The 14,417-nt window shown below is 59.1% G+C and overlaps 1 protein-coding gene across 2 annotated transcripts in view; it reads left to right on the top strand.

Moving 5' to 3' along the window:
* The window catches only part of CMIP (c-Maf inducing protein), a 234,427-nt gene extending 220,780 nt beyond the window's left edge, over positions 1-13,647 (top strand). For both annotated transcript variants that reach the window (XM_079908012.1, XM_079908013.1), the window contains 10 exons: positions 265-291; positions 593-641; positions 3,088-3,195; positions 5,820-5,936; positions 7,575-7,715; positions 8,535-8,582; positions 9,624-9,770; positions 10,619-10,724; positions 11,789-11,859; positions 13,489-13,647. In XM_079908012.1, coding sequence (XP_079764138.1) covers positions 265-291; positions 593-641; positions 3,088-3,195; positions 5,820-5,936; positions 7,575-7,715; positions 8,535-8,582; positions 9,624-9,770; positions 10,619-10,724; positions 11,789-11,859; positions 13,489-13,542 — 868 coding nt within the window. In that variant the 3' untranslated portion in view covers positions 13,543-13,647. The remainder of the gene's footprint in view (positions 1-264; positions 292-592; positions 642-3,087; positions 3,196-5,819; positions 5,937-7,574; positions 7,716-8,534; positions 8,583-9,623; positions 9,771-10,618; positions 10,725-11,788; positions 11,860-13,488) is intronic.
* Positions 13,648-14,417: the final 770 nt, after the last annotated feature.

Here is a 14,417-nt window from a genome sequence, read left to right as displayed (position 1 = left end):
TGACTAGGTGCTACCGTCATCCCCATTTTACATTAGAATTACCCTCCTTTTCAAGTAAGCAGGGGCCCGGGGAGCTCAGCCCATTCCCGTTCCTCTGCTCCATGTCATGTCAAGTGGGGACACGATGTCGGTGTTTCATGCTCAACTTCCCCTTCATTCTTGGAATCCGGCAGAAAGCCTGCCGCCCCCAGAGGAAGGACCCTGGGTCACTGTGCTGTTGCGAACGCCCTGCTCACTGCGGTTTTCCCTTTGTTTCCGTTGCAGAGCTCTCGCACACGAGAAGTTCACCAAGTGAGTATTTGGGCAACGCCCTTGTTACCTTCTTCCCGGACGAGTGTCCTCTGTCCTGCGGGCGTCCCCCAGCAGCCAGCCCTCCTTCCGGCCTGTCCTCGTCACGTGCCTTCTGGGAGGCAAGGATGGCTCCTCCCAGAAGTTCTCCCGGAGACGCGTGTCCAGGCCCGTCCAGGCGTCTCCTGATCCCGCCAGCTCAGCCGGTGCCCCGCCCCTCCCCAGCTCTGTCCTCAGCCCCCCATCCTGGCCCACCCCAGCCAGGACCCTGCGCATGACTCTGCCCCTACCCCGTCTCTTTCAGGGAACTGAAGTACGTGATTCAGAGGTTCGCCGAAGACCCACGACAAGAGGTGAGGCCTCCCTCTCGCTCGCAGGCACACGGTCCAGGCTGCAGCAGGGCGCATGTGGCTCTGTCAGGGCCCCCTTGTCCCCCGCGGGCATCCTTAACAGTTTACAAAGGCTCCTTTGCCTTGTGCATAAACACAGCCCCCAACCCAAGTGTCCAAGCCTGGCCCGTGATGTCAGTGTTTTACTGTAAACTGAGGCTCCCCAGAGGTGTTTCCCACCGGCTGTTTCTCCTTAGGGCACGGGCCATGATTTAGGGCCAGGCTGGCACCCGGGCTCCTAACCAGCTCTGAGATACGGCTCATCCTCTCTGGTCCTGCCGTTCTGAGTATCAGCGGGCCAGGGAAGATGTCTGAGCTGGGATCTGAGCCAGGTTTTATTTCCCGGGCATGGTGGCCTAGGGCCTCCCCGAGGGGCCACTCTGCCCCTCCAACAGCTGGGCTTCAGGGAGAGGGCAGCAGCCTTCCCTCCCAGAGCCCCTGTGTGTGAACAAGGACTCAGAGTGGGCTGGGAACCCACCCCAGCCGTTCTCCCATTGCATCGCTGTAATGACAGCAGCAGCCTTCGCTGGGTGCTCACGCTGTGTCAGGCACATGCGTTCTCTCATTTAATCCTCACGACAACCCTGTGACTAGGTGCTACCATCATCCCCATTTTACATGGGAATCACCCTCCTTTTAGAGTTGAGAAAACGGGGGTTACATGCCCGAGATCACACAGCTGGTACATGGGCCGAGGCCCCACCCTCACCCAGGGGTAGTTAGGCTCCAGAAGGGGCGAGCCCTGCAGCGTGCACAGCGGGCCAGGCGGGGGCTGCCCTGAGGTGCTCAGGCCCCTTCTCTGTGCACACGCAGTCTGGGGCACGAGGGGTCTGGTTCCCAGGCGGGGACAGAGGTGGACACGATGCACCCCTGGCGGAGCTGGAGGATGAGGGAGGGAGTTCTTCTCGGTGGAGCCAGAGTATATTCTAAGAGGCCACACTATAAAGCCTGGTTCGAGAAGGATCTAGAAGGATCTAGTTCTAAAACACCATGATTCTACACCTGACTCCAAAAGCGATCCTCAGGCAGAAGCCATAGACAGGGAGCTTTTAAACGTCTGGGTACCAGCGATGGTCTCCGTTCTTCTTAACCCTGAGCCATCCCTCGCCGTGCGTGAAGGCAGAGTCTCAGAATTCCCCTGGAAAGTGAGGCTTCATTTCAGACACCGACTTTGAAGTTGATGAATAAAAGTGGTGCCAGCTGCATCCCAGAGCGGAGCGGCAGTGCCAAGTGCCAGGAGGGAAACTTCCCAGCCCGGGTAACACCCGGGAGGCTGCTGAGGACACGGCCCCCCAGCAGGCCCCTCTTGCCAGCCGTGCCTCCCGCTTCCGCCCGCCTCCTGCTCTGATTTCCTCTCCTGCTTCTCTTCCCCTCACTCGTCTCCCTTCCCACCTTCTCCCTCCCAGATGGAGCCACAGTTGTTTTCTTATAGATTCTCTGCTGTATCTGTTGAACAGAGTTTCATACTCTTGCTTCCTTGTTTCTTTAAGGTATAGCTAAGTTAGCGTCCGATAGTCTTCCAACTCAGAGGGGAAAGTCAGAGCCCTGCCGCCCCTGCTTTCTGTTTACTTGTGTGTGGGTTGTGATCAACTGAATATCTGTGAGTAAGTGACTCTTGGCAGGAGCTCGTCCTTCACTCTCTCCCTGCAATTACAGCGGGGCCGGGGTGGATGTGGAATTCCTCCCACATGTGTACACGTGTTTGCACACACGCCACCCACACACAGACACGTGGAGCCCTGGGGAGGAAGCTGAGAGCCGCAGAGAGAGCTGTGCTTCGGGCAGCACTGAAATTGCCCCCGACTCTGGACAGAGACCCTTTCTCCTAAGGAGAGAATGTCAGGGTCCCAGAGAGAGAGAGAGAGACATCGGCGGCACAGAGGCAAAGCCTGGGGACAGCACCCATGAGGGTGAAGTAGGGAAGCAGGCAGACCCCCAGAGGTAGAGGGGCAAACGCCCCAAAAGTGAGGGAGTGGGGCAGAGGTTCAGAGAGAAAGGAGAGCAGAGAGAGAGGAATTGGAGACACAGAGAGGGGGACAGACACCCAGACAGAGAAAAGAGAAAAAAATGCCCCCATCCAAGGTGCAGGAGAGAGCGGCACAGAGGTCCCTTTGCGCCTCTCTACCCCAGCTTGGCCACAGACGTGCTTTATTCAGGGCAGCTAGACAAGCCAGGACCCGGCCCTCCATCCTGAGGAGCTGGAGTGCCCCTGTTTATGGATATCAGAGTTTTTCCCAAAAGGCCTTCCGTGGAATTTAGTAGAAGGCTGGGCGGGTCTGGGCTAAACTAAGTTAAACCAGTTCCTTAACCGTGGGACTTGTCTGGGCGTTTGCCATTGGCGTGTGTGGATCGTGGGCCACCGTCGTCATGGATCTGCAGGGGCTGACCAAGCGCTCTCCCCCTGCGGCAGGTCCACTCGTGCCTGCTGAGCGTGCGAGCCGGCAAGGACGGCTGGTTTCAGCTCTACAGCCCCGGAGGGGTGGCCTGCGACGACGACGGGGAGCTGTTCGCCAGTATGGTACGTGAGGGGCAGGGGTGGGAGTGGCCGGAGCCCCGGGCGGGCACACTGGCTTCCCCTCCCCTGACCAGTGAGAGAGCCGCCCCGTGCCCGCTGGGGCCAGCCCTGGAATTTCCAGGCTGAAAGGATGCCGGTGATGAAGATGGTGATGGTGACGCCGGCCACAGGTGTCACTTCCTCATCTCTTACCTGAGCAGGCCCCGAGCCAGAGGCTCCCCCAGCAGCGTGAGGAGGGACACTTCCTATTACCCCATCTTCCAGACGTTACAGGTGTTAACTGCCCAAGCTCATGGGGTTCACTGCAGCGCGTTGCTTTGTTCAAGGGACTGAGCGCGTAATGGGCACAGGTATCCTAGAAGGCGCTGCAGATCCATCCGCCAGCTTGTCTGATCCTTGCCCCGTATCGCCAAGGTCAGGATGACCGGCCCACCTTGGAGATGAGGCATCTGAGATCCCCAGACCAATAACCGCATCCTTGGTGACTCCTGATACTTTCCTTGTGCACTGTGACCGACACCTCACATGCACGATCTTTCTTCATCTTCACGGCAGCCCCATCCCTTAACTACCTCTGTGTGCAAACGGGCACAGAGAGGTGCAGTGGCTTGCCCGAGGTCACACAGGCCTCCGGCCTCCAGGTTCCTCCCTCGGCCAGGCCCACGCTGTCCAGAGCCGGCCCTTCTTCCAGTAGCAGAGAGTGTCCATCTTGTGAAAGGAGGCACAGATGCCCCTTCCCCAGGGCAGATGCTCCTCTAGGCAGCCGGCAACCTCACCTAGCCCGCTTGCTGACGAAACCAGCTCCGTTCCACAGTCACTCATGCTCCAGAGCTTGAGGAAGGCGCAAGCCTAGGCCAGCCGTGGCTAAGGTTGCAGCCCTGCTACACGCTAGCCTAATGACCTCGGATCAGTAACTTGCCTCTCGGGGCTTCGGTTTCCTCATCTGTGAAACGGGGAGCGTAGTCCTGGCGTCTCGGGGTTACCATGGCGATTGCCTGCGATAATATATGCGAGGCACCGGGCCAGGGCCTAGCGCACAGTGAGTGCGCAGAAGTGACGGGTGTGGTTATTCTCATCCCTACTGGGCAGCCGGTTCAGTGGGCTGAGCAGCTCCTAGCGCTCTCCGCAGTGAACTTGGCAGTGTGTGCGCAGTGACGACAGACCCCAGCACTGCCTCTGGATCCTCTCTGGAAAGGGGCTTATTTTTAGGTTCCTTTCCTTACGCACTTGCTCTCCACTCCTCGCCTGCTGCCTGACGTGTCCCCTTCGAGTGCCCTGTGTGTCCTGAAAATGCTGGCCTTGCCTGTCTGCACCACCTCTCACAGGCTTCTCTGCTCTGATGTCACAGCTTCACCATGGCAACGCCCCGTGGTCCCCCCCGCCCCTTGGTGCGGGGACTGTGAGAGAGAGAAGTCAGGGAGCTGGCAGCTCCCCAGCCTGAGAGATTGCATTTGTATGCCAGAGTTGTTGGTGATGGAGCAGAAAAGAATATACGTGGGGAAGGAAGCAGGCAGCCCCTGGATGGTGATGCGTCGTTTCCATGGAGACGCATGGCACGGATGAGGTCCCCTTGATTAGGCTGCCGTTTCCAACCGCAGAAGGGCATTTGCTCTAACGTGAAGTCAGGGGGAGAGCACACCAGGTGTGTGGGCCTCCCAGCTGTTGGTTGGGGACCCTTGCCCTTGGGCACCCATCTCCAGATGCACCAGAAAGAAACACACTTTTCTTAATGGCCGCCCTGCGGATAACCCAAGATGGAGCAGAATTTGCCAGTTCTTGGGTTTCTGGGGCAGGCGATCACTCAGAATACCTTTGGGACTCACAGGGGGCTTGGGAAGGGGAGACGGGGCTCCGTACTGTTCCCTACCCTGCGTGTGAGGGGTGGGCCTGTGCACCCTGAGCAGGGGCTGCCGAGACGTTTCTGCCAGCTTTGACAGTGCCAAGACCCAGAGGGCCAGATGTCAGCAGAGTCCCGAGGGGGACGGGACAGGGGGCTTTTGTGTGTGTGTACGGAGCGGAGGTAAAACATATGTAACATAAATCTTACCACCTTAACCATTTTTTAAAATATTTTTATCGAAGTATAGTTGATTTACAATGTTGTGTTCATTTCTGCCCACCTGAACCATTTTTAAGTGTACATTTCTGTAGCTACACGTGCACCGACAGTGTTCTGCAGTCACCACCACCATCCAGCTCCAAACCTTCATCTTCCCAAACTGAAACTGTCCCCGCTGTAAACACTAGCTCCCCACGCCCTCCCCCAGCCCCGACACCCCACCCCACCCCCGCTTCTCCTTTCTGTCTCTGTAGTCTGACCCTAGGTCCCTCCCATGAGTGGGACCCTACAGGATATGTCCTTCTGTGAGTGGCTTACGTCACGCAGCACAGTGTCCTCGAGGTTCATCCACATGGGAGCCGGTGTCAGGGGTGGGGGGGGGGGTGGGTCCTTTGAATCCCCTGGGGAGAGTCTGGTGATCGTTGCGGATGCAGTGTCCGGACTGGGTGTGGGGTGTGTCTGATCAGTGTCTTTTGGTCTCACAATCCTTGTAGCACGTAGAAGGCAGGCACTACGGGCCACAGCCCACGCGGTCACTGCCCTTCACCTGGCCCATCTCTCCTCACAGGTGCACATCCTCATGGGCTCCTGTTACAAGACCAAAAAATTCCTGCTCTCCCTGGCAGAAAACAAGCTGGGACCCTGCATGCTCCTGGCGCTGAGGGGGAACCAGACCATGGTGGAGGTAAGGAGCTGGTCCGAGTCCCTGGTAAGGTTGCCAACTCTCCCAGGACTTCATCCTTGTTGATGGAGCACCTTCTAGGAGCTTCTAGGAGCCCCGAGTTATTACAAGAGCTGGGGACACGGCAGCAGATGAGGCAGGCACAGCCCCAGCCCTCCTGAGCTTAGCGGGAGCTGGAGACCTTCATCAAATCGTCTGCTAATTTCATTTTAATTTCACTTTTTGATCCACGTGGGTCCAAGGGATCGATTGGGCAGGTTTCTGTTCCATTTGTCTGTTGCTGCAGAACAGACCACCCCCAAATGGGGGCTTCAAACAGTAATGCTCATTTATTTGCTCCTGGGTCTTATTTGCTCCTGGGATGACTCATTTATTTGCTCCTGGGATGACTGGGCTCAGCTGACCACTTCTCACTCTGAGTGTCTCACGGGGTCGCAGTCAGATGGGGGTGGGCTAGGTCCTCCCAAGGCTGCTTCCCTCACGTGTCTGGCACTGGCCTGAGGGGACTCGACCAGCAGAGGCTGGAGCAGCTGGGGCTGCCAGGCCGCCGTCCACAGAGCAGCCTTGGTCATAGCCGTCCCACTCACCGAGGAGCACACACCAGCCCCGGGCACTCATGTCACCTCTGTCTCCCCCAAAGTCCCCAGAAGCCTGGGGCTTCCACAGCCACTGTCCAAAGAGACCTGGCAGAAGCTATATCTCTTTTCCTGACTCAACCTCAGAAGTCAGGCAGCATCACTTCTGCCACTTTCTGGCCATGAGAAGTCGGTCCCCGGGACTTCCCTGGCGGTCCAGTGGTTAAGACTCCACGCTCCCAATGCAGGGGGCATGGGTTCAATCCATGGTCAGGGAACAAGATCCCACACGCATGCCGCAACTAAAGATTAGCGTGCCACAACTAAGACCCAGTGCAGTCAAATAAATAAATTAATTAATTAAAAAAAAAAAAAAAAAAAGAAGTGAGGGCTTCCCTGGTGGCGCAGTGGTTGGGAGTCCGCCTGCCGATGCAGGGGACGTGGGTTTGTGCCCCGGTCTGGGAGGATCCGACATGCCGCGGAGCGGCTGGGCCCGTGAGCCATGGCCACTGAGCCTGCGCGTCCAGATCCTGTGCTTCGCAGCAGGAGAGGCCACAGCAGTGGGAGGCCCGCGTGCCGGAAAAAAAAAAAAAAAATAGAAGTGAGTCACCGAGGCCAGGCCCATAGTCAAGGGGATGGGAATTAGACTTCACCTCTCAGCAGGGAGAGCATCAAAGAGTTTGACTCCCAGAGCTTTCCGTGGAAAAGCAAGGGATAGAAAGAGGTGTCCTGTCTTTCGGGCTCTACCAGGCCATAGGGGCCCGGCGTGCATGGTGCCCACAAGCGTTAACCAGGAGCTCCCACGCGCTGAGTGTGTGTGCACTAATGTTCCCGTTACACAGAGGGGGCACCGGGGCAGGCGATCCCCCCCGGCATCGCACAGCGGGAAGTGCGGAGAGCGGGGAGAGAACAAGACCTGGGAACGCATGGGTGTGCCGAGCTTGGCCGCCTCCCGAGGCGTGAGGGGCTCTTGGGACAGGCTGAGGGTTCAGGCCTCCGCGCCTTCGAGGACCAGCCCCGCCCAGAGCCTCGGGCTGGCGGTAACTCGCCTCCCGGCTCTTGGCAGATCCTGTGCTTGATGCTGGAATACAACATCATCGACAACAACGACACGCAGCTGCAGATCATCTCGACCCTGGAGAGCACGGGCGTGGGGAAGCGCATGTATGAGCAGCTGTGCGACCGGCAGCGGGAGCTGAAGGAGCTGGTGAGTCCACGCCCGGCTGCCCGGCCCGGCTCCGGGGCTCCCCTGCCCAGCAGCGAGAGCGTGGCTGCAGTGAGCAGGGCAGAGCCCAGGGTCCGTGGCACCTGTGCCGGCCTCCACCGCACTGACTCCTCCTCCAGACCCAGAGAGGTCGAGATTGCCACCCGCCACTTTCCAGATGTTCAGAGAGGCTGAGTCTGTGGCCCAAGGTCAAACAGCCCATATGGGCCCGCTCACAGCCACATCCTGTGTCACCCTCCGAGCCAAGCCTGGCAGTGGCTGTCTGTGCCCCTCCTCCCTCCCTCCCTCCCTCCCTCCCTCCCTCGCCCACTTCCCTCAGGCCCTTCATTTCAGGGCACGGGGCTTGATTTCCGAACGCCAGCACCCGTACCTCCTGGCCAAAGGGCCTTCTCTGTCCACGGGCACAGCAGGACAGAAGTGGTGGAAAATTCACACCCCGTGGTCTCCTGCAGCAGCTCTCAACCAGTGACTGACAGGAGAAGTGGGGTCTCTCTGTGGGATGTGACTTCGCCACCATTTCCCCGAGGCCCAGGGGTAGCTGGGGTGATCACAGCCTCTTCCTTTAGGGGCCTTGTGGTCTCAGTTCCCCGCTCCCCTGCTGGGGTTTCTTGGGGTCGCCTCTCTGATACACCACCTGCCCTCAGACCTGGCCTCGGGGTCTGCCCCTGAGACAAAGACCACCATGTTGCCCGCCACTCCCAAGGAATACAAACAGTGCCATGAGAGGTGTTACTGGAGGTGCGGGTACCAGGTGAGGGCTCAGGGAAAAGTGGGTCGTAACCAGTCTGACTTCTGTTGCAGCAAAGGAAAGGCGGGCCCACCAGGCTAACACTGCCCTCCAAGTCCACAGTGAGTTGGTTTCATTCTCCTGCAGGGCTGGGAGGGAAGAAGCGGGTTATCCTCCCCGGTGGGGAACAGCAGACAGTGTCTGCTGGAGGTGATGGGAGGAGGTGAACAGGGACCCTATGGTACTTCCCTCCCTAGGAGGGAAGTGGGTTGCAGGAAACCAAACATTATGATAAAGGTTACTGTTGATATTAATGTTACTATGTGACCAGTTATTCATAATGATGACGATAATAGCTCATATACATTGAGGATTCACGTACCAGATAAATTGTGCTCATAGTTCATTTTATCTTATGACAAGAAGCCTATCGGGCTGGTGCCTCCTTCCCCATTTTACAAGGTCTTCAGGGATCTTAGTTCCTTCTATCCTGCTGCCCCACTGTCCTTGGCACATAGCTTCCACCTCATAGTCCAAACTGGCTGCTCAGGCTCCAGCCATCTTATCTCCATTCAAGCCAGGAGGAAGAGGCAAAGAGGAACACGCCCCTTCCCTTTAAAGACCTTCCTGGAAGTTCTGCGGACACATCTGCTTGTATACCGTTGTCCAGGTTTAGCACGTGGCCCCACCTAGCTGGGAGATTAGCCTTAATCCAGGGCAGCCAGTTGGCAGCTAAAACTCAAGGATTCTATCACAAAGATGGAAGGGACCCTCAACGACCTCAGAGTCTAGTGCTCACATACTCCTTGAAAGGGCCTCAGTGTTTGCAGGTGGGAAGTGGGCGCAAGCTCCCGCCTGGGAAAGTGAGATGGTCGGACACACGTGCACACGCCTGTGGGAGGGATGTGGCCTCGGAACACCCCACTGGTGACTCAGGCTGTGGGTCACAGCTCCGAAGGCTTTCTCCAGCTAGGCAGCTGCCACCACGGAGACGTGGAGGCAGCCGCGCCCTCCCTGACACCCCGTTTTGTCCCAACCCACTGGACCATGCTCTCCTCCCCGCCACAGCTTTCTGTGGGGCTGGGGAGGGGAGGCTGAGGGCCTCGGGGAGCTGCTGGCAGCCCCAGGCCTCCTGAGACCCCGCCTGCCCGTCCCGTCTGCAGGATGCTGACTTGGCTCGTTTGCTGAGCTCTGGCTCCTTTGGAAACCTGGAGAACCTCAGTTTGGCCTTCACCAACGTAACCAGTGCCTGCGCTGAGCACCTCATCAAACTGCCTTCTCTCAAGCAGCTGAACCTGTGGTCCACTCAGGTACATGTGGCCCGCCCTGCCCCTGCCCCCTGTGCCCCCTCCGTGCCCACCGTGCACCCCTGCCCCAGGCCTGCCCTGCACCCTCCTCCATGGCTGGCTTTCTGCCCAGAACCCACGGGGCCAGTCGCTTCATCACCACGCCCCCTCCACGGCACAGCGCCCACGTCCCCCAGAGGGTCCCAGGCCAGAGAAGGTTCAGCCCCTCGTGAAGCCCAGGGGCCCGTCCCACAGTTGGAGTCGCCAAGGCCCAGAGCAGGGGCGTGCCCGGCACAGCTGACACGTGACACAGGTCTCACACCCCTGCCCAGGGGGTGTGCAGGCGGCTGGTGGGTCTCCTCCTTGTAATGACCACAGCGCACGGTGCCCGCTGCCCGTGCTTAGTACCGACTGGGCTGTTAAACACGTACCAGCACGTGTGGCCTCCACTCCACTGTGAGGTGCGGGCCCTGCCGACACCTTCATCTCGCAGAAGAGACCCCGGGCGTTCCCAGCTGCCCTGCTGTCCCACTGTCCCACCCGGGGAAGGGCCACCTCGGCTCCCGCTAGTAGCCACGAGTCACTGAGTTCAAAGCCACCCTTGACAGACGGCAACACCGACTCCGGGGGGGGGGGGGCCCTTGTCTGGTCCACGGCACTGGCAGAAGCTGGATTTGAACCGGGTCAGGGCACTGGAGTCTCTGGAGAGAAGCGAGAGCGGCCCAGGCCCTGAGGCGTGGAGGCCATGGGCCTCAGGCCTGGGCTTTGTCCTGTCTCCTTGCTCCGCCGCTGCCCCTGCCTCGGGGTCGTCGCCCCGGGTGCCCGGGGAGGCCAGCGTCAGTGTCCAGGCTGAGCAGGTCTCTGCCCCACAGTTTGGAGACGCCGGCCTGCGGCTCCTGTCGGAACACCTCACGATGCTGCAGGTGCTGAACCTGTGCGAGACACCCGTCACCGACGCCGGCCTGCTGGCCCTCAGCTGTGAGTCCCTCCATCCATCCCTTCATCCCCTCCTCCATTCACGCACCGTGCTGTGTGCTCCCGGAGCACCTCCCCCATGCCAGGCAGAAGTATCCCTGCCCTCGTGGAGCTGATGCTCTAGAGGAAAAAAGAAGAATGAGTGAGGCCCAGCCTGTGCCCTCCCGACGCTGTCCCAGCCCCTGAGGGCGATCGTGCTCCCCTGACCCGCCACAGCAGCTGCAGCCCCAGCCACAGCCTTCACCCGGGAGTTGGTTAGAAATGCAAATTCTCGGGCCCTGCCCCAGACCTGCTGACTCAGAAACTGCACTGTGACATAGTGCCGGGCAATTCTCAACGCACACTAAAGTTTGAAAAGCACCGCCCTAGTAGAAGGAGCCCCAAAATACTCGAGGCACCTAGAGCTGTCGATTTCTGTACCCTGACCCCAATCTACTAAACTCAAATCTTGGTTGATGTCGAGCCTGGGAATCTGCATTTCCCATTTCCAGGTCCATTGGTTTAGATGAGAGGCCCTGGGCCTCAGCTGGGAGGAATCCAGGAAGGCTTCCCAGGGAGGTGACTGGATCTGGGGGTGAAAGACACATACGTAGGAATTGACCGAGGGGGAGGCATGCTGGGCAGTGGGCATGACTCCTGCAAGGTTGTCGGCACGTTCCGGGTGGCTCAGGAGTGGCTGGGGGCGGGTGACGGGCTAATGGAGGGCAGAGAGGATGTGGTTTAGAGTCACAGCGGGGTCCACTGTCTGTAGTGCGGCAGGCAAGTTCTGGGGACATTTGGGGTACAGGCAGTGGAGGGACATGACAGAGGGGGACCAGAAGGGAGAGAGGCTCAGAGGGCAGGGGGAGAACGTGGGCCCAATTCAGATCAGCTCCTGCCTGAAATAGACCTTCTGTACGTAGTGGTCCCGGGCTGTGCCTCTGAAACCCCACCTCCCCGACCCCGTCTCCGAACCAGAGGCCTCAGCAACTCAGTCCGCCCCCAGCTTTTCCATCCTGTACCTGCAACTGCCCCTTGTGGGGTCCCACTGACCTAATGACTGTGTCTGTCTGTCTGTCCCTGGACAGCTATGAAGAGTCTCTGCAGCTTAAACATGAACAGCACCAAGCTGTCGGCGGACACCTACGAAGACCTGAAGGTAATACTTTTCTTCCCTCCTTCCTTCCGTCCTTCCTTTGCAAGTGCAAAGGTCCTGAGGCAGAAAGGGTTGGTACGAACCGACTTTGTAGCCAGCGTGACTAGAAAGTGAGAGAAGAGACTGGAGCCAGACCGGATAAGGCCTCGCAGGCCACGGAAGGACTCTGGATCTCATCCAGGTTCAGGAGGCTCTCAGAGGCTCTAAGCAGGGTAGTGAGTTCTGCTTTTACAAGCTCGTTCTGGTTGTTACGCGGAAAGCAGGATTTTTGAGGGCGAGTACAAGCAAGGGGTAGCAGCATGGAGAAGGTTTGCAGGGCTGGTGCAGTCACACAGGTGAGACCCAGGACCCGCAGGCTGGGCTAGGTTGGCAACTTAAAATCAAGGAAAGAGGATCTGGGTGGTGGAAGGTGGGCACATTTTGTTTGTAGAAACACATGTCTCGTCAGGGCTGGAGGGGCTGGGCCTTCAGCAGGCTCCTGCCGCCCCCTCATCCTGGGCCCAGAGGAGTGGGCTCAGCCGCAGAGCCCTGGGAAGGAAGGGCCGGGCCAGGAGCGCGCCAGATCCTGGGCGCCCTGGAAGCCCACCTCCAGCAGGGCCTCCCCCCCTCAGCTTCCCCTCCAGCTCAGCCAGACCTGTAGCCTGGGGCCCATTCACTGGCCAAGCCTCCAGACGCCTTCTGTGTGGCAGGCTTGCGCTGGGGACAGGGACGCCGAGGTGCGGTGGGCTCACCCCTGCCCAGGAGGGAGCTCAGTCCGGGCAGACAGACATGTGCAGCAGACTGCAGCAGGACGGGGCTCAGGGGCCAGCAGGGAGGGGACCGCCAGCTCGGTTCATTGGGGCGGGAGAGCCTACACAGAAAGGAGTGGTTAAAGTGAGTCTGCCGGGCAGGCCAGTGCCCAGGAAGCTGGGGAGGCGGGAAGCAAAGGCAGGAGACCAGTTAGCAGCCTCTCTGTACAGCAAAGGCTTGTAAGAAAAAGTCAACCGTTCATAAAAGAAGGCAGAGCACAAGCGCGTCTGGGTGGCAGCGATGGGGGGCAGGAAGCCGCTCTGAGGAGTAGCAGGTGGGATCCTGTAGTCCGGCCACAGATCCACGTGGGGGAGCCTGAGTGGGAAGGATCTCCACCCACCCGCCAGGAACCGGCAGCTTACGGATCCCTCTCCATTCTCCCCGCCGGACTCCTGACAGCCCTGAGGGCACAGGCACTGTCTCGGACCGGGTGCTCTGGGTTTGCCCTGCCTCGCCCCGTCCCGTGAGCCAGGGACTGGACTCGGATTCCCTCCACAGATGAGGAAGCCGGCTCCCGGAGGCCAGGGCTCTACCCAAGGGCAGGTGGCCTGCAAGTGACAGTGGTGGGGGGCGCACATCCTGGGTTTCCTGCCCCCAGAGCCAGTGACCCGAAGCCTCTGTGGGGTGGGAATGTGGGCTCCCCAGCAGCTATCGCCTGCTTTCTGTGGAGCCCCGTGCCGCCTACTTGGTTCTCCCGGAGGTTCCCCAGCTCTGGGCTCGGGAGCCCCCGATGGTGACAAAGTGGGGAGGGCATTGTGGGAATGCCAGCCGCTGGGTGGGGGCGGGATGGAGCTCTGCGCCACCAGGTTCTGGAAGGGACTGGATCCTTCTTGCTCCCCCCAGGCCAAGCTTCCCAACCTGAAGGAGGTGGACGTCCGCTACACGGAAGCCTGGTGAAGCTCCCACTCGGCAGGAAGGAGTTTGCAACTGCGACACGCAACTCTTGACTAATAGCTGTAGAGCAGCGGGTCTCGGGGTCCCACCCCGCGTCCTGGCTGTGAGATAGACGGGGGAGTCTTTCTGGGGGCGGAGGGCGGAGGGGGGAGGGGGTGGGGAGGGGGTCCGTTAAGCACGCCCAGCCCCCACCTAATTCTTTTAGCTTCATAATCGGAAACATTGACCTGATCTAAAACGGACTTTGTAGCAACCAGAGGAGCGGCAGCGGGTCGGGGAGAGGGTGGGGATGGGGGCGCTTGGGGAGGGGGGACCCTTTGTGGATTTTCTTTGCCTCTGTGTTCAATGCCATGTGGGAAGAGTCAACTCTGATGCCATCGTCTCGCAACCCCGACGGGCCTGGAGGCCAAGGAAGGATGCTTTCTCCCTCCGAGGCCCTGCGGAGAACTCGCCCCGCCATCGCCATCGCCATCGGACAAGACCCGGTCACGTGGTCACGTCATCACACCCACACCCGTCCTGTGTCCTCGCCATTGCTATGCAAAGTGATTCTTGTTGTACATAAGATTTAAATAATGCGCCTATTTAAGAAACGTTGACAAATTGCAGGTCTGGGACCTGCTTCTTATTTATGAAGTCTTTGACCCGCCCGCCCGCCCGCCCGCCGGCCGCCCCTGGCGTGTAGTACTGTACAAACCAGTCAGCTGTCAGGGTAGTGGTAGTATTCTTGTTATTTTTTTAAAGGAAACAAACAGACGGAAAAAAAAAAAAAAAAAGAACCTCCTTGGAAAATTAATTGCTTTTTCGTAATGGATTCTCTATGCTAACGCTCTCATGTCGGTCCGTCCGTCCATCCCTCTGCCCGCCACGCCACCGTG

The sequence above is a fragment of the Stenella coeruleoalba genome (assembly GCF_951394435.1).
Source record: "Stenella coeruleoalba genome assembly, chromosome: 20".
Taxonomy (NCBI): domain Eukaryota; kingdom Metazoa; phylum Chordata; class Mammalia; order Artiodactyla; family Delphinidae; genus Stenella; species Stenella coeruleoalba.
Note: the sequence above shows the minus strand (reverse complement) of the source record. Positions and strands in the feature narration are given on the sequence as shown.